The sequence below is a fragment of the Tamandua tetradactyla genome, chromosome 3, assembly GCF_023851605.1.
Source record: "Tamandua tetradactyla isolate mTamTet1 chromosome 3, mTamTet1.pri, whole genome shotgun sequence".
Lineage (NCBI taxonomy): Eukaryota > Metazoa > Chordata > Mammalia > Pilosa > Myrmecophagidae > Tamandua > Tamandua tetradactyla.
Genome location: NC_135329.1, coordinates 137808984 through 137829619, shown reverse-complemented (window position 1 = coordinate 137829619; position 20636 = coordinate 137808984). Strand labels below are relative to the sequence as shown.

At 36.1% G+C, this 20636-nt stretch overlaps 1 protein-coding gene across 1 annotated transcript in view; it reads left to right on the top strand.

Moving 5' to 3' along the window:
* SCN7A (sodium voltage-gated channel alpha subunit 7) overlaps positions 1-20636 on the top strand; it is a 98577-nt gene that overhangs the window by 31299 nt on the left and 46642 nt on the right. The window contains exons 7-10 of the mRNA XM_077154058.1: positions 3542-3748; positions 10468-10537; positions 12493-12634; positions 19662-19868. Coding sequence (XP_077010173.1) covers positions 3542-3748; positions 10468-10537; positions 12493-12634; positions 19662-19868 — 626 coding nt within the window. The remainder of the gene's footprint in view (positions 1-3541; positions 3749-10467; positions 10538-12492; positions 12635-19661; positions 19869-20636) is intronic.

Here is a 20636-nt window from a genome sequence, read left to right as displayed (position 1 = left end):
AATCAGCTTCCTCTCAAAGTAAACCTATCAAGATATTTACATGCCTCAAAGACAACAGAAGACCACTAAGCATTTCATGATGCAGACAGATATAGCCCAGCCTAATGACCAAATTAAAACACCGGAGAAGACACAGACTTTGGAACAACTTACCAATGTTCATTTAACTCTACTAAATAAAATAAATGGGTAGGCTAATGGCATAAAGGAGATCAAGAAGACACTAGAAGAGCATAAAGAAGAATTTGAGAGAATAAATAGAAAAATAGCAGATATCACAGAGATGAAAGGTACTGTAGACCAAATCAGAAATATACCCGAGGCACCCAACAGCAGATTTAAAGAGGCAGAAGAAAGAATAATCAAACTAGAAGACAGGACAACTGATTTTGAACATTCAAAATAGCAAACGGCAAAAGAGATGGAAAAATTTGAATTTTATCTCAGGGAAATGATGGACAAAACAAAGCACACAAATATAAGAATCATTGGTGTTCCAGAAGGTGACAAGAAGAGTAAAAGGCTAGGAAGATTAGTTGAGGATATAATGGGGGAAAGCTTCCCAACCCTTGTAAAGGACATAAATATGTGAGTTAATGAGCTCCTAATAGAATAAATCAAAATAGACCTTCCCCAAGACACATACTAATCAGTCTGTCAAATGTTGAAGAGAAGCAGAAAATCCTGAAAGCAGCAAGAGAAAAACAATTTACTGCATATAAGTGAAACCACATAAAACTGAATTCAGACTACTCAGCTGGTACTATGGAGGCAAGAAGGCAATGGTACAATACATTTAAGATCCTGAGAGAGAAAGACTTCCAGCCAAGAATTCTGCACCTATCCAAATTGTCCTTCAAAACTGAGGAAAAGATTAAAATTTGCACAGGAAAAAATCCTGAAAGAATTTACCAACAAGAGACCAGCCCTACAAGAAATACTAAAAGGAGTTTTGCCAGTTGAAAAAAAAAAAGACAGGAGAGGGAGCTCTGGAGGACGGCACAGAATTGAAGGGTACCAGTAAGTGTAGCTTAAAGGATAGAAAGAGAAAGAGGGAAAAGAATATATAGATTTGACAAATAAAATCCAAATGATAAGATAATGGATTCAAAAAATGCCTCTACAGTAATAACTTTGAATGTTAACAGACTAAACTTACCAATTAAAATACAGATTGGCAGAGCAAATTAAGAGATATAATCCAGCTATATGCTGCTTATAAGAGACTCATTTTAGACACAAGGATACAAATTGATTGAAAGTGAAAGGATGGAAAAAGATGTTCCACACAAGTTGTAACCAACAGAAAGCAGGAGTATATAATAGTATCAGACAAAATAGACTTTAAATGTAAAGGCATCATAAGAGACAAAGAAGAACACTATATATTAATAAAATAGACAGTTCACTAAGAAGAACTAACAATCATAAATGTTTATGCTCCCAGTCACGGAGCTCCAAAGTACATGAGGCAGACATTGGCAAAACTGAAGGGAATGATATATGTTTCAACAATTATAGTAAGAGACTTCAATACACCACTCTCCTCGACAGATAGAACAACCAGACAGAAAACCAATAAGGAAATAGAGAAGTTAAATAACTTGATAAATGAATTAGACCTAACAGACATATATAGGTCATTATACCCCAAAATGCCAGATATACAATCTTCTCTAGTGCTCATGGAACATTCCCCAGGATAGATCATATGTTGGGGCTCAAAACAGGTCTTTATAAATTTAAAAACATTGAAATTATTCAGATTACATCCCCTCCCCTCCTTTAAACCCTCTGATTTCCCCACCTCCTTTAAGAAAATGCCAGTGCTTTAATGGCCAACAAATCCTACATCATCTGGCTTCTGTTAGCTTTGTGATTTCATCTCCTATTAGTCTCCCCTTGTGTATTAGTTAGCTAAGACTATATAGAAAATTACCCCAAAACTTAGTGCTTAAAACAACAAGCACTTCATGTGTCATAGTTTTCAATCTGGAGGCTTGGTGAGCTTTGGCTGGGTCCTCTGGTTCAGGGTCTCCTTCAATCTATGTGTGAGTTGGGACTGTGGTCAACTCAAAGGTCAACTAGGAGTGACCCACCTTCAAATGCATTCATGTGATAGTTGTCAGGACTTAATTCTTTGCAGGCTATTGAACTGGGGGCCTCAGTTTCACATTAACTGTTGGCCAGAGGCTTCCCTCAGTGTCTTACCATGTGGGCCTCTCCATGGGGCAACTCACCATATGCCTTTGAGCTTCCTTCAGAAGAAGCAAGTGAGAGAAAAAGAAAAGGCAAGGAAGCCAGAAGCAAGGGTCTTTTGGTAACCCCATTCTCAGAAGTGACATTCCATCACTTTTGTTATATTCTGTTCATTGGAAGCAAAGAATGGGTGCAGCATATACTCACAGGCAGACATACTGGGAAGCAGGGGTCATTAGGGTTCATCTTAGAAGGTGCCTTTTATACCCTGCCATCTTCATCTGCACTTGCCTCTTTGTTCCGTGAACAAACTAAGCATACTTCCATCTCAGGGCCTTTGCCGTGCTACCTTTGTCACCTACCTGGGATGCTTTTCCCACATGACTCACTAACCTCTCTCAATTCTTCATCAAATATCATCCTTTCGGTGAGACCTTCTCTGGTCACTTAATTAAAATTGCAAAAACCTTTCCTCCAACACTTTGTTCTTTTTCCCTGCTTTATTTTCCCCTGTAAATCATCTTCTGTGATGATTCGTTTTATGTGTTAATTTGGTTAGGTTATAGTATCCAATTATTTAATCAAACACTAACCTAGGTGTTGCTGTGAAGGCATTTTATAGATGTGGTTAATATCTATAATCGGCTGACATTAAGCAAAAGAGATGACCTTTAATAATGTATGTTGGCCTCATTCAATCATATGAAGGCCGTAAGAGCAAAAACTGAAATTCTTGGAAAAGAAGAAATTCTGCCTCAAGACTGAAGCATCAACGCCTACTGGGTTTCTAGCCTGGTGGCCTCCCATAAAACACACATACACACACACATCCTATTGGTTCTGTTTCTCTGGAGAGCTCTGATTGATATATGCCTTCTAACATACCATAATTTAGTATTTATTTATTTATTTTTGTTTTCACACATTAAAATAAGTTCACTGAGGACAAGAAAAACATAGTATAAAATACTGCTGTTTTAGGCTGTTTCTTGTCTCAGCAACATTTACAGCCCATTTTGATTTATAACTCCACATCTCGTCAACAGCAGCAATGGTATGATAAGCAGTAACCAGATGAGAAAGGTTGTTGTTCTTTTTATAGAAAAAAGATACAAGCAACTAATTTTAAAATATTGCATTTGACTTATTTTTCCAGATGTTATAAATTAACAATGATACAGAAATCTCAATGTTTGGTTTTTCTCTCTTTGTTAATTACGTCAACATAATGAAGACACAAAACTGTTGATTTCAATGGAGCGAGCACTTACAATGGGAGAAGTTTGCTAGTTACTTTGTTAAGATATTTTGTTTTACAAAAAGCAAACCATTCTCTTTTCAGGTCTGAAGTCTGTTGCAGGGATCCTTTTCCATTGCTTGAAGAAGCTTACTGGTGTCATCGTCCTAACTCTGCTTTTTCTGAGCATATTTTCTCTAATTGGGATGGAGCTTTTCATGGGCAACCTCAAGCACAAATGTTTGTGGTGGCCCCAAGAAAATCAAAATGAAACACTACAAAACAGAACTGGAAACCCATATTACATGCAAGGTAAGACTCACTTGCAATCCAAGTCAGAACTAAAACTTTTCTTAAAGGCAGAGAAATCTTCACGGAAATGTTGAGCTCTCAACTTCAGAGCAAGCTACGTAAATGCTGTAACTATTCCCAAGTATTTATTTGATACATCATTTTAGTGCATCAGGGTAGCAAAGTTCCCAATCATCAGACAATTAAATCAGATAGATGAATTTGTTTGGAATTTCAAAATTTTGCGAACTTTATCCTTAAAAAATAGAATAAAACCAAAGTTGGCAATTTCATCAGAGAGAGCTTAAAATAGGATACTCATAATACTACCTTTCTACAATAAAATTGATCATTTAAATAATTTCTGTTAGCTTACTCATTAAACATTTGCAATGGCCTTAAATGTCAGGATAGACCCTACATAATAGAAATTCTTACTATTGTTGCATTTCAATTACTGCTGCTCATTTTTAAATACTGTGAATTATATTTTGTTATATAAAAATAATTTAGGTTAATAAAGATAATGCCTAGTAAGTTTTGCTTAGCTCTTAGACAAAATTCATATGTTTTATCTCATATCTTCAACATAATCCTACAGTGGAGGCATAACTAAGCCCTGATACAAAAAAGTGCAAATTAGAGAAATTAACTGAGTATTCCTGGTGATTTAGCTACTGGATGGTAAAACTAGGATTCCTGTAGAACTTAGTCTGGCTTTAAAACCTATTATAGTCTCACCATTCCATGCTCTCTTATTGAATTTTCTTTTACGTATCAGTTCCTTTATAAGAGTACTCAGGGGAAAAAAGCATATTTTCAACTACTAAAAATAAGATGTTAGTAAATTCTGTGTAGTCCTTTCACACTCATTTTATTTATGCTTTGTATTTAATAAATTCTAAAAACAAATCTTAATAAATTTTATTCTTTGATTTATTCATAATATGATCATCATGTAAGCAATACAAAATTATTCTGTATGAGTATATAAATGTTTCCTTATGGTCCTAAATCTAGTGGTGAAGATAAAAGGAGACAGATGTTAACGCTTATACTCCAACTGAAATGCCCTTTGGTTTCTTTGATGTTATAGTGATTTTTTAAAATTATTTTATTGTGAAAAATAACATGCATACAAGAAACCAATAAATTTGAAAACACACTGCAACAAGTAATTATAGAACAGATTGGTATGGATTGCAGTTCAACAAATCTTACATTTTACCTTCTAGCTGCTCCAAGACACTGGAGTATAAAAAATATATAAACATAAAGATTCAGCAGTCATACTCATTTGTTAAATCCTATCTTCTTTATTAGAACTCCACATTCTCCTTTGATCTTTCTCCCAATCTTTAGGGGTAGCTGGGCTATGCCCATTCTAATTTTTTCTTGTTGCAAAGGACTGTTGATAAGGAGATGAGCTAGTTGATGTTCTGGAGAGGCTGGCCCCTCTGGGTTTCAGGACTGGTCTGGCCTAGCAACCCATCTGGAGGGTGTAGGTTTCTAGAAAGTAATCATAAAGCTTGAACCCTTGTAGAATTTCACATAGAGCGCTAGGTGTTCTTAGGGTTGGCAGGAATGGTTTTGGTTTTGGTTTGGCAAACCATGGTAAATAGCAGTATCTAGTTTAAGCTTGAGTAACAGTAGCCTCTAGAATAGCCTCGACTCTATTTGAACTCTCTCAGCTACTGATACCTTATTTTATTACAATTTTTATCCCCTTTTGGTCAGGAGGGCATTGTCATCCAATGATGAACCAAGACCTGGCTCATCTCTCGGAATCATATCCCATGTTGCCAGTGAAAATTTCACTTCTGGATATCATGTTATTTCTAGATTTTGAGAGGCTGTTCTATTTTTGTATAACATTTCTCAGCATCAATCGAGATGATCATGGATGTTTCCCTTTTGATTTGTTAATGTGTTATATTATGTTGATTGATTTTCTTGTGTTGAACCACCCTTACATTCCTGGTACAAATCCTGCTCAGTCATGGTGTATGATTCATTTAATGTCATTGGATTTGATTTGCTAGTATTTTGTTGAGAATTTTTGCACCTGTATTCATTAGGGATATTGGCATTTAGTTTTCCTTTCTTATAGCATCTTTACATGGTATTGGTATGAGAGGATATTAATGTGCATTAGGTAGTGTTCCTTTGTCCTCAATTTTTTGGGAGACCGTGAGCAGAATTGGTGTTAGTTCTTTTTGGAATGTTTGATAACATTCCTCTGTGAAGCCACGTGGCCCTGGACTTTTCTTTGTAGGAAGATTTTTGATGACTGATTGACTCTCTTTACTTGTTATTGGGTTGTTGAGATCTTCTATTTCTTCTCAAGTCAGTGCTGGCTGCCGGAATGCAATATACCAGAAACAGAATGGCTTTTAAAAGGGGGAATTTAATGAGTTGCTAGTTTATAGTTCTAAGGCCAAGAAAATGTCCCAATTAAAACAAGTCTATAGAAATGTCCAATTTAAGGCATCCAAGGAAAGATACCTTGGTTCAAGACAGCCGATGAAGTTCAGAGTTTCTCTCTCATCTGGAAAGGCACATGGCAAACACAGTTACAGTTTCTCTCTCATCTGGAAGGACACATGGCAAGCAAGGCATCATCTGCTACTTTCTCTCCTGGCTTCCTGTTTCATGAAGCTCCCCGGGAGGCATTTTCCTTCTTCATCTCCAAAGGTTGCTGGCTCATGGACTCTCTGCTTCATAGTGCTGCAGCATTTTCTGCTCTCTCTGAATCTCTCATTCTCCAAAATGTTATCTCTTTTATAGGACTCCAATAAACCAATCAAGACCCACCCAAATGGGTTGGAGACATATCATCCCTTAATCCAATTTAACAACCGCTCTTGACTAAATCACATCATCCAGGGAGATGATTTGATTACAGTTTCAAACATACAGTATTGAATAGAGATTATTCTACCTTTACAAAATGATATTTTGATTAAAACATGGCTTTTCTAGGGGGCATACTTCCTTTCAAACCAGCACACTTGGGCATGTGTTTCTAGGATTTGTCCATTTCATCAAAGTTGTCTAGTTTGTTTGTGTATAGTTGTTCATACTATCCTCTTACGATTTTTTTTTTATTTCTTCAGGGTCCATGGTAATGACTCCCCTCACATGTCTGAATTGGTTTATTTGCATCCTCTCTCTTTCCTTCTTTGTCAGCCTAACTAGGAGTCCATTGATTTTATTGATTTTCTCAAGGAACCAACTTTTAGTTTTATTGATTCTTTCTATTATTCTTTTGTTTTCCGATTCATTTTATTCTGCTTTCATCTTTGTGGCTTCTCTTCCTATTTGCTTTGATATTTGTTTGCTCTTCTCTCTCTAGTTCCTCCAGGTAAGCAGTTAAATTATCAATTTTTGCTCTTTCTTTTTTATTATAAGAATTTAGGGAAATAAATTTCCCTCTCAGTACTACCTTTGCCATATCCCATAAGTTCTGATATGTCATATTCTCATTTTCATTCATCTACGGATAGTTACTGATTTCTCTAGCAATTTCCTCCTTAACCCACTGGTTGTTTAAGAGTATCTTATTTAATTTCCATATATTTGTGAACATTCTGGTTCTTTGGTGGTTAGTGATTTCCAGCTTCATTCCACTGATATCACAGAAAGTTCTTTGAATAACTTCAATCTTTTTAAATTTATAAAGGTCTGTTTTGTGCCCCAGCATATGATCTGTACTGGAAAATGTTCCATGAGCTATAGACTAGATGTATATCCTGGTGTTTTGACGTGTAATGATTTATATATGTCTTTTTAGAACTAATTTATTTATCACATTATTTTGGTTCTCTATTTCCTTGTTGATCCTCTGTCTGTTTGTCCTATCTATAGAGGAGAATGTTGTATTGAAGTCTCCCACTGTTGTTGAAGTATCTAATGTTCCCTTAAGTTTTGCCAACGTTTGCCTCATGTACTTTGGATCTCCTTGATTGGGAACATAAACATTTATGGTTGTTATTTCTTCTTGGTGAATCGTCCCTGTTATTAATATGTAGTATTTTTCTTGGCCTCTTATGATATTTTTACATCTAAAGTCTATTTTGTCTGATTTTAGTATAGCTACTCCTGTTTTCTTTTTGTTACAGCTTGCATGGAGCACCTTCTCCATCCTTTCACTTTCAACCTATTCATATTCTTGGGTCTTAGATGAGTTTGTAAGCAGCATAGAAATGAAACATATTTCTTAATACATTCTGCCAATCTGTACCTTTTAATTGGTGAGTTTAGTCCAATAACATTCAAAATTATTACTGCAAAACTATCTTATCTTTTGGATTCCACTATCTTATCTTTTGGATTTTATTTGTCAGATCTATATGTTCTTTTCCCTCTTTCTCTTTTTTTATCCTTTAAGTTACCCTTACTGGTACGGTTCAATTCTGTACCCTCTTCCAGACCTCCGTCTCCTGTCTTTTTTCTTGTTTTTCTCAGCCAACAGAGCTCCTTTTAGTATTTATTTTAGGGCCAGTCTCTTGTTTACAAATTCTCTCAGCCTTTGTCTGTCTGTGAAAAATTTAATCTTTCCCTCATTTGAAGGACAGTTGGATTAGGTACAGAATTCTTGGCTGGAAGCCTTTCTCTTTCAGGATCTTAAATATATCAATCTACTGTCTTCTCACCTCCATGGTGCCTGTGGAATCGTCCGAACTCCGTCTGATGTAGTTTACCTTATATGTAGTAGATCACTTTTTTCTTGCCACTTTCAGGATTTTCTGCTTCTCTTCAACATTTGAAAGACTGATTAGTATGTGTCTTGGGGTAGGTCTACTTGAATTTGCTCTATTTGGGGTTCATTGGTATTCTCTGATTTGCATATCTATGTTTTTTATAAGTATTTGGAAATTTCCCCCTATTATCTCCTCAACTAATCTTCCTAGCCCTTTAAGCTTCTCTTCTCCTTCTGGGTCACCAGTGATTCTTATACTTGTGTGTTCATATTGTCCATCATTTCCCTGAGATCCAATTCAAAATGTTCCATCTATTTTTGCCATTTGTTCTTTTGTGCTTCTTAAATCAATTGTCCTGTCTTCTAGTTCACTTATTCTTTCTTCTGTCACTTCAAATCTACTCTTATGCGTCTCTACTATATCTTTTATTTTGTCAGCAGTGTCTTTCATCTCTGTGATAGCTGTTTTCTATTTATTCTTTCAAATTCTTCTTTATGCTCTTCTAGTATCTTATTCATGTCCTTTATATCATTAGCCAACACATTAAATTTATTTAGTAAAGTTATATGAACATCTTTGATTGGTTATTCCAAAGTCTGTGTCTTGTCTGGTGTTTTATTTTTGTAATTAAACTGGTCTATATATGTCTGCATCTTCATATGCTTTGGATTTTCTTTTGCCCTCAATGCATTTAATTATATTGATATGGTTACTGTGGAAGTTGATTTCCCTCAGTCATCTAAGTGTTTGTATTTGCAGGACATGCAAGGGGTGGAGGGTGGCGGAGTGGGGCATAGCTATGCAGTGGCTGGGCATGGAGCAGGGCTAGTCATGGAGCAGAGGTGCAATGCTGGTGCACGTCTGCATGGGCTGTTGAGTACGGCATGGGGTTGATGGGGGAATGCTCAGAGCCCGTTCAGGGGAGCAGCTTGAACAGGCTTAGGAGTGAAGGGGCAGGGTATGGCACAGGGACCATAGAGGCAGGGCATGGCAGAAGACAAATTTCAGTGGTTGTGCAGTTCACGGAGAGTGGGAGGGTGGGGCACGGATGTGTTGGAGTGGGTGCAGGGGCAGGGTATAGGTGTGCATGTGCATGGATCACAGGGAATGGGGTGCATGGTTTGGGCTCAGGCAGGCAGGGTGCGGGTGTGCATGTGTGCATGCATGGGGTGCTGGGGTAGGGCACAGGTGAACATGTGCAGAATCCAGGAGGTGGGGCACAGGGCATAGGCACATGTGCAGGGGGTTGCGGGGGAGGGAGGGGACATGGTTGCTCCCGGTCCTGGGTCCCAGGGATTTGTGGGGGGAGGGGGTGGGGGTGGGGGTGCTCGGGGCTCCTAGGAATGGGAGTCAGAAGTGTGGGGCATGCATAGGGAGAGGTGCTAGGGTGCTAGGGGGGGTGGTGTCAGTGCACGTGGGTGTGGCATATTCAAGAACTGTTGCTTTGCTTACTTCCTCATCACCGCATCCCTGTCCAGGCACTCCTGAGGGCTCCAGGCCTCTGTTTGGAAAGGGGTGTGTTAGGCCCTTTGTACTTACATTAGACAGGGTTGTGGTTGAAATTAGGTAACATCAGGACAAGTAACTGGCATTAGATGGTCAAAATAGACGAATAAGCTTCTAGGTGGCAAGAGAATGTAAATTAAATCAGAAGCAGAGGAATCTGGTCTGCTCAGGAAAATCATCAGGAATAAAACCTAGAAGTAAAGGTCCTTAGCATTCAAAAAGTTTAGTCTCAGGAACTTCTCCTTGAGGGTTTCTGGTCATAGCTGAATGGTTTCTACACACTTTCCTGAACTCTAATTTTGAAAGAGATTTCCTTCTTTCTATGCTGAGCTTTGCCACCTTTAGAGTAATGATCCCAATGGTCTTTTGACCTGTGACCAGAAGCTAGGAAACAATTCTAGGTAAGGAAAGCCTGGACATATGCTCTTTTTTTCCTGAGTTGTAGAGAGGAGACACATATCTAAATGGACATCAGATATGTGGCTTAACTCAAAGTATAGATATAGACTACTATTTATCTTTATTTTTCAGAAACAGAAAACTTTTATTATTTGGAAGGAGAAAGAGATGCTCTTCTTTGTGGCAACAGAACAGATGCTGGGTAAGTGGTATGAATATTTTCTCCTATCTAACAATACCACCAATCATTAAGTATTTATTAAACAATTATTGTTTTTACTGATAGTTCACATTTGATTACATCGTCTCATTTCAGCACCAAAGCCATGCAGAAAAGTATACAATACAAAATACTGTTTAATCCAATTTATAGACAAAGCAATAGACAGATTAGTTAAATGATGTATTCAAGGTCAAAGAGCTGATAAAATCCAGAGCTGGAAATTAAACAAGGACCTTCTAATTATTTTCTTAGTGCCCCAGAACTAGTGGTAATTACCAAGAAAGATATATAAATCAGCTCTTTGGCCAGAAACATTGAAGAAAAAAATACTAATGATATGCTGTTATCTCACACATTTTATATCTTGCGTATCTATTCTATAGTATTAAAAGGCTTATTGTTAGATATTTATAACTATTTTTCAGTGAAATGAAAAAAACGCTCATGTCTTATTTTCCTATAGGTTCAGATAAGTAAGAAAATAGAGATAGAGTGCTTCTCAGCAGTGTTGTGACTCATGCAATTTCCTTTACTTTCCTCAACTAGGGTAACTTGACATCCATTTGTAGACTCAGCTCTTTCTTAAACTCTGGGGTCCAAATGAACAAAACGCAGATTGTGGAAGAGGCACATGAATTTTAGTTAAAATGAGTTTAGTTAAAAATTAAGGTGATTTAGACATTTGCTGCTTATTTAGCATAGAACTTTTTCTGTTCTACTTTTAAGATCAGATTGTGAGTTGGGCATTGGGTCTGACCCATCCCACTTCAGCTAACCCTTTTTATGTATATCTCAGTTTCAAATATAACCTGAGATACAAGTTGAAGCTGTTATCTCATTTTGGATTATCAGGATTACGAGACATTTCAAGGCAAGAAGAGAAAGCAATGTAGTATTTTTCTTTTAACAGCTATGCTTTTTTTCATGGCAAACTCCCCAAACAGTTAGGCAACAACGAAAATACCTTTTCTCTGATTCTGCAGGTCAGCAATGAAGATATACTGAACTAAGCCATTCTTCTGCTGGTGTCCCTTAGATCTGCTCATAGAGATCAGTTATCTTACAGTTCACCTAACAGAGGTTGACGCAAGGAGCCTCCCACATGTGTGAGGAGTTAGTTGCACGACTGGGGCAGCAAGGCTTCTTTTTTCTCATGGTCTTATTTTCCAGGGTCTTTCTCTCCACCCAATCTCACTTCCTCCTCAGTGAGGCCAACCCAAGTTTCTTGGCATGGTAGTCTAAGGACAGTAAAAGAGGGGCAAGCATAAATCTTTTAAACCTCTTCTTGTATCACATTTATTAATGTTCCATTAATAGATAACTGAAAAAAGTCACATAACCAACCCAAATCAAGGTGAGTGTAAATTAGTACAAGAGTATGAATACAGGGAACCGGATTTATTGGGCCACTCCTGTAACACCCAAGCTCTTCAGTAGATAACAGTATCAGAACTCCCTAAAGAGAAATGGAATAAATATTTAATCTGATTTTTCTGCCCAAGTACTTCTTATGAGTTACTGATATGGTAAATGATGTCTCACCCTTAAATAACGGCACTTGATGGTTCAAAGTGATATCATTTGAAAAGTAAACCCTCAACTACTACAGTTTATTTTTAGCGGTATTACTTTCCAATGGTTATACGTTCACCGTGATAGCTCCACATTGATATTGGGTAGTAATGAAATCATCAACAAAGGTTTGACAAACACTATTTGTGGAGAACTTTAAGTTTTAGCTCAACTAACACTGTTCAATTATATCAACTTAAAATTTAACTCATCTGTACTTTTGGCCAAGAATTGTTTTGGGAAAAAACTAATTTCTCCCTATGGGGATATTACTTATGGGCAGATGTTCTATATTTATGACTTGGCCATGATCTGAAAGGAACCTAGCAATGAGCAGTTTTTGTTTTCTTTGTCTCCTTTAGTCAGTGTCCTGAAGGATATGTCTGTATAAAAGCTGGCCCAAACCCTGATTGTGGCTACACAAATTTTGACAATTTTGGTTGGGCCTTATTGGCCCTGTTTCGGTTAATGACTCAGGACTATCCTGAAGCACTTTATCACCAGGTAAGAACAGTGAAAATCTTCACTGCACTTAAAAGTGGTGCTATGCCTCTCACCTATAAAATAATGATCACAATATTTTATTGCATTTTTATGTTGAAAAAGAATTTGAGGACAGAAGTAAAGGGAAATCATAATGATTGAATGTCAAACAGCAGGCTGCTGCCTTTTTTGTATATCTCATTTAATGCTTGAAACAATTCTATACAGTTGGTATAAACTTTTGATTTTGTATGTGAAGATGCTAAGATCCAGAGAAGCTGGGTAACCTTTCCAAAGTTACAAACAGAACTACAGGCCAGAGCTTACCATCCTACTAAAAAGCCTGTGGCATCATAGTTTAATATTAATTAAATGAACACTTCTAGGTGCTAATTCTTTGGTAAAAAAAATTAAACCTATGGCATCTCCATGTATTAAACATTTATTTGTTGGAATGCCTTAAAAGATCTGTTTCTTTTTAAATCTTCTATTGCTTCTCATTCCACTTTAATATTCCATCATGCTCTGGTATACAATAATCGAAGGCTTGCTGTTATGAGATTTGAAATCCAAATTCTGATATTATCTCTTCTTAATGGATATTTTGTGTGCCATGGTTACATTGAAGGGGTTTGTATTAAATGGAGATTCATCATGTTTTAAGGGGCATCCCATCATCCATAGAATATACAATGTTATTTTAGCAGTATAATTTGTATCAAGGTATGTTAGATAAAATAAATGTTCTTTAAATTCCACTGGAATTCTAATTCCAAGTTGAAGAGGCAAATTCTATTTTGTTTAAACACACACACATCCCATGCTTATTTGATTTACTAGATACATTGTGTGTGTATTCAGAGCCATTAAAACTCATAGGATGTAGATGTATTTTTGACACAAAAGTTTATGATATTTTATTAAATGAAAAAGTAAACCAAATAGTAAACACAGTACCATTATATTTTTGGTATAAGCACACACTAAGTATAGATTACCTGACTTTTTTCTTCAGGTAATCTATATTTACTAATTTGTTTTTATTGGTATTTCTATCACTCTTTGCCAAACCTTTTTGTCAAGTTTCAATCTTTCTCCACAACACTAGAAGCATCTTATTTCTAAACGACTGATCTTATCATTTCATCCTCCTTCTAAAAATCCTTTAATGATTTCCATATTCCCATAGGATTAAATTCAAAGTGCATTCCATTATTTATAGTGCCCTTTAAGATCTAGTCCCTGCCTACTTCTTCAGATTTATTTCCTCTCGACATCCTAATTCATATGTGTGTATTTAAAAGACCTTGCTTTTCCCCAAATAATCTTTTCTCCTAATTCCTTGGTTCTGTGAATGATGTACCCTCTATCTACAATCCCAGTTTCTTTCTTTCTGCCTTCAGGCTCATACCTTAAATTTATGCCTGCAAGTTGGTATTGCTTTTTTGAGCCTTTCAAAATTAAGCACAGCCTACACTGGAATTGGATGGTCCCCTATAATTGTTTTGGTAATGGCATTTTAATTGCTTGTTCAGCTCTTTTTCCCCGTGGGAGATAAATTACCTGAAAGGAGGGAGTTTGTCTTATTTTAATTTTTGTGTTCCCAGCATTTAACCCATAGAAATACTTAATGAAATTTTAATAAAAGAAATATATAAATTAACATTATATGGTATATATCACTTTGTATAATAGTAAAGGTCTAACTGTTTTTATATCCCCAAAAGTATTAATAAATTTTCTAGTTAACATGGATTTAAGAGCAAACCTTTCTCTCTACCTGAGAAATGGGAAAAAACAGTTTGCAAGAACTCTGGTATTGGAGTTCATGCAAATCCATTCATTATTGGGCCCTGAGTTATTATTGACCAAGGTACACAGGGTGTTTTTGATAAAGTCTGTATTTGTTCTCTGAACATTGCCCAAAGCTGAATTATATCTAGGAATATTAATCAATTATTCCCAAACAGTACAGTTCATATTTTAGAGGGTATAATTCTCCATCGCTCAATAAATATTTATCAGATGCAAGTACTCTATATCACACCATGGGTAGAAAAACTAGCAAAACACCATCATGGAACTTAGATGTATTTAACAGTAATTAACATTGTTTTGTATAAGGTGTGAGGTAGGGATTCCTCCTTCATTCTTTTGCATGTGGACATCCAGTTTTCTCAACACCATCAGTTGAAAATGTTCTTTTGCAACCGAGTGGATTTGTCACCCTTGCCGAATCATTTAGCCATAAATGTGGGGGTGGATTTCTGGACCTTTAATTGGATTACATGGATGAATATGTCTGTTATTTTGCCAGTACCATGCTGTTTTGATTACTATTGCTTTGTAATAAATGTTAAGATGGGAATTGAGACCCTCAACTTCATTCTTTTTCAAGATAGCTTTAGCTATTTGCAGCCCCTTCCATATAAACCTGATGATTGGTTTTTCCATTTCTACAAAGACTGTTGGGGTTTTGATTATGATTGCATTGAATCTGTAAATTGCTGTGGGTAGTATTGACATCCTAATGATATTTAATCTTCTGATCCATGAATACAGAATATCCCTCCATCTGTTTAGGTCTTCTTTCATTTCTTTTAGCAATATTTTATAGTTTTCTGTGTATGAGTCCTTTACATCCTTGGATAGATTTATTTCAAGATATCTGATAATTTTAGTTGCTATTGTGAGTGGAATATTTTTCTTCATTTCTTCTTCCAATTGTTCATTGGAAGAAACACAACTGATTTGTGGGTGTTGAATCTGTACCCCTCAATTTTGCTGAATTCCCTTGCCGAATGTCTTTATCTGTATATACTGAACATCTTTCCCTCTCATAACTGTTGTTTGACTTAAAGTCTATTTTATGTGATATTAGTATAGCCATGCTATCTCTCTTTTGGTTACTACTTCCTTGGTATGTTTCTCTCCATCCTTCCATCCTCAACCTACTTGTATCTTTGACTTTAAGGTGAGTCTCTCGCAGAGAGTATATAGTTGGATCATGATTTTTTTTAATCCATTTTGCCACTCTCTGCCTTTTGACTGGAGTTTAATCCATTTATATTTAAAGGCATACTGGTAGTACAGGACTTTCTTCTGCCATTTTTCGATTTTGCCTTTATAATTTTATACCTTTTTGTCCCTCACTTCCATTAAACCTTTTATAATTATTTACTTTCTTGTATTGTACCATACTGAGTGCCTTCTCACTTCTATCCAGACATATTTTTCATCTGTTTTCTTGTGGTTGTCATAAGGTTAAAATTTAACATTTTAAATGTATAACAATCGTATGTGGTTTGATGTCAACTTAATTTCATTAGCAAATGCATATACTTTTCCTAACCCCCCTGCCCCTTACAATTTTTTTGTACATACTATCACTTATATGTTTGTACATTGTATGTCCAAGAGCTCAGATTTATCATTACTTTTTATGCATTTGCATTTTAGCACCAGTAAAAAGTAAGAAGTGGAGTTACATGCCAAACAATGCAATCATACTGACATTCACAATTACTCAAATGGTTACCTTTACTTCAGGCCTTTGTTTCTTTATGCAGCTTTGAATCACTTTCTAGTGTCCTTTCATTTCAGTCTGAAGAACTTCCTTTAGCATTGCTTATAGTGTAGGTCTTATTATTTTGTTTATCTGAGACTGTTTTAATCTCTCCTTCATTTTTGAAATAGAGTCTCACCAGATCGAAAATTCTTGGCTGGCAGTTGTTTTCCATCAGCAGTTAAGTATTTCAACCCACTGCCTTCCTGCATCCATGGTTTCTGATGACAAATTAGACCTCAGTCTAATTGGGGACTCCCTTGTATGTAACATGCGCTTTTCTCTTGCAGCTTCCAGAATTCTTTCCTTGTCCTTTGCATTTGATATTGTAAACAATATATGATAGAGTACATTTTTCTTCATATTTATTCTAGTTGTTTTTTCCTGTGCTTCTTGAGTGTGCATATTCAAGTCTTTTGCTAAGTTTGGGATGTTTTCTGTCAACTTCTTTGACTGTTTCTTCTGCCCTTTTGTCATATTCTTCTCCTCCTGGGATTCCAATAATGTGTATAATGATGCGCTTGACTGTGTCCCATAGCTGTCTTGGGCTAGTTTCATTTTTAGTATTCCTTTTTTTCTTTCTCCTCCTTAGCCTACTCATTTCAATTGTCTTATTCAAGTTCGCTGATTTTTTCTTCACCAGCTCCATTCTACTCTTGAAACTTCCTGGACATTTTTAATTTTAGTTAGTGTGGTCTTCAACTTCAGTAGTTCTGTTTGGCTTCTTTCTAAACTTTTTATTTCCTTACTTAGTTTCTCAGATTGTTTGTTCATTGGCTTCCTGATATATTTAAGTTCTTTCTCTGTACTTTCCTTCATTTCCTTGGGCATTTTTTTTTAATTATATTTTTAAAGGCATTGTTTGGTGTGTCTATTCTTGTCTTCTTCATTGGTGTTTTCTGAATTTTTATCCTCTTCTTTTGAATAGACCATCATTTCCTGTTTCTTTATTTGTCTCATACTCTTTTATTGCACACTGTACATGTTAATATTTTCTAAAGCTAGAAATTTTCTAGCTGGGATTTACTACTTGGCATGTCTAATTCTTGGTTTTGTAACCAGTGATGATAAGACAGAGATTTTCTTGAGCTTCAAGCCTCCTATCAGGAAGATCTGACCAAGGTAAATGCAACGTACAGGGGTTTTCCGTCTTTCTGGCCCTCTGTCTTATTCTGAGTTTTGTTTGTGAGTTGTTTCGGAGTTCTCTGTTAATAGGAGTTTTGTTGTCCTCTGTTTCCCAGGAGACCAACCTACTTCTCTTCGGTATGTAAAGCCTGTAGACCTTTGTCCCATGCTGTCTGCCTTAATGTTTGTTTGTTTGTTTTTAACACTCTTTTCATTGTCTCATCTGCTTTTGCCTGGAGGGTAAATTCTGGGAGCAGGGTCACCCTGGAGGGGACTTTCTCAGGTCGGTCTTTCCCAGCTAAAACAGGGCCAGAGATGGGCAGTTTCCAAAGTGCCCTGGGGAGGGGATGAGGAAGGGTACCAAAATCTTCTCCACAACTTCCCAAAGTTGAGCTTTCATAGTCTGCCCAGAAAATGCAGCCCTTCAGCTCACAGTCCCTGCAGCCCTGAGGAAGCACTGCACTTTAAATCTCTACTGCCTTTTTCCCTGTCTGTGAGAGTAGAAAGAGTGGCTGCCACCACTACCTTTGTCAGCAGCAGGGTTAAAATAATATCTGCCTTCAAAGCTGAGACCCACTGATCTGAATTCACTTATGAAAAGCTGTGATCAGTGATCTGCTATGCCCACCCCTGTTCTTGGAGAAAAGGATTAAGTCTCTTTCTGTCACCAGCAGCTAGTTAGAGGCTGGAACCCACAGCGGCCTGCCACAAGAGTTGGGGATGAGAGTCAGAATCTGTCCTGCAGACAGCAATTGATGGTTCTGTAATGTAATCAGCCTCTTCCTCCCACTCTTCCCTGTAGGCTGTAACAGTGTTCTTCTGGCCTCTGGAGTTTCAAAACACCTTCAGAGTTCCTGCCTTCTTAATAGTTGTTTTGGTGAAAGGACTGAATCCTGGAGCTCCCTGCTCTGCTGTATTCCCCAGAAGTGCTCCTTCTCTATATGATTTTACTTCCTTCTCGGTACATTAGAAATAATAGTGAATACCACACTGGTGGGTTGAGCAGAATAAATGAGAACATGTATATAAAGAATTTATTAATGTACATGGTATACAGTGAATGTTCATACCTATTACTTAACTACTGAATACTGCTGTAAATAACAGCTAGTTCAGAAGTAGAAATATTTCATCAAATATATTTTTGTGAAAAGCTTATTCACAGTGTTCATAGAGTTTATTAGAAATACTTAAAAAGCCAACTATACGGGGTGCAAGGGTAGTTCAGTAGCAGAATTCTCACCTGCTGTGCAGGAGACCCTGGTTCGATTCCTGGCCCATGCACTTTTCCAAAAAACAAACAAACAGAAAACCAACCAAACAAAAATTCAACAAATGGTGCTGCAATAAAGGGATACTCACTTGGAAAAAGAATGAAATGTGACCCTGCCATACAGCACACAAAGAGAAAAAAAAATCCAAATATCCTCTGGGTTAATAACTCAATATTTCTGATTAGATATTAGAACCTCCTATTATTTTGTAACCATTCTTAACTCTGTTCTATCAACACACTATTTTCTATATTTAACAATGATCTATACTATTAATTCAAGTGAATTTTTAAAATTTAAACTATTCCAATTTGTCTTCTTGACTTTTTCAGATATTTAACCAGTAAGGATAAATGAACGGAAATTATTTTCGCTTTGTAATATTCTACTTATAAACTTTCCAAATCTGTAAATTTTAGATTGCTCTTATATAATTATGAAATAAAAGCTAGTTCATGCTCAGTTTAAAATCTAAAATTATTGTCTTTTTCTACTCATAAATATAGCTTATCTTAATAGCTTCTTATAAATGAGTTATACGACTTTTGTTGAAAGTTCTTTACTAGAGGAAGTGTTCCGACAGGCATAGAAGGATCCCCACCCCATGCCCTTGGTGTAGACCCCATTTGGCAACTGTTTTGATTTTTCCATAATGTAACAATCAGAAGTTATTTCCAAACACGTCTCTGACTTGATTAAACGTCAAAATCTTAAAGATTCTATTTCAAAGGAAATAATCTTCCATATTCAAATTGCCCATCATTCTTTTTTGAGTGATGCCATCTTTTCCTTTCAGTTTGTTTTCTCTGTTAATGAAGATAGAAAAATGAAATGCTCATCTGAATACAGATTAATGAATTTTTCCCTTTGTTTTATACTACAGATATACCTTGCATATCCACCCAAAGTTAAAGAACTTTTCTTTTATTTCCTCCGGCAGAGCCAGTACTAAACAGTCTTGTGATTACTTTCTACTTACAACTAAATTGTTTTCATAACCAAATATTATTTATCATTTTAAAATGGGAGAATACAGAAGACAAATACATTTCCCTCTTTTGTCTTGTTTTCTACCTCGTATTAGATCCTTTATGCTTCTGGGAAGATTTACATGATATTTTTTGTTGTGATAAGTTTTTGGTTTGCCTTTTATGTGGCAAGTTTGTTCTTGGGCATACTTGCTATGGCCTATGAAGAAGAAAAGCACAAAGCTGCGGAGAAAGCGAAGAAGACTAAACCAAAATTACAGATGACGTTAAATGTGCTTCAAGAAGGAAAAGAAGCAGCTGAGGTATAATTATGCTTTAATTCTTCCTAGAATCATAGATCTAGTCATATCTTCTCAAGATCTTGAAGTATATATGCCCTCTGCTAGATGCTTATATGTGTGGCACATGATCACAAGATCAATTTATATTCGATGTGTCCTTTTGCTACATAATATTCCTTCCCTAATGCACTCAGGTAAGAAGAGCCAACATCTTTAAAGTTTTCTTAAATATACATATTTTTTTTCTAAAAAAATATGAATCACTACTGCTAATGAAAAATGAATATATTATATTTTAGAACTTGACTTCTCTTATGACATAATAATCCAAATTTTCTTCAGACAGAACATCAGAATTAACTTTGAAATTTCTGTATTCAACACAAAAGTGAGAGTGCCTTCCATTATTTGGTATATTACGAAGCGCTGAAGGAATGGATAAAAGTGTACAGTATTGAAATTATAAAGTGAGAAGAAAAATTCATTTTATTGGCTTTCTAATTCCTTTAAGAGAAGGAGCTGTGCATTAAGATATATATGTGGAGAATTATCCACACAGTAATTAAATCCATGATTAAAAAAACCTAATAAGGTTTTAAGTCCTTGGTATTATGCCTGAAAGTGTCTTCAAGGTTTTTAGGCTCATAGCCAAAATTTTGGTATATGAATCTAAAAGCTTTGCCAGAAGTAGCATTAAGGATGTTAAGATTTTAACATAAGATTTTAAATCATCTTAAAAATTATTATTAAACATCAAGTGTGCTATGAGGAAGGATAAGATCTAGGAAA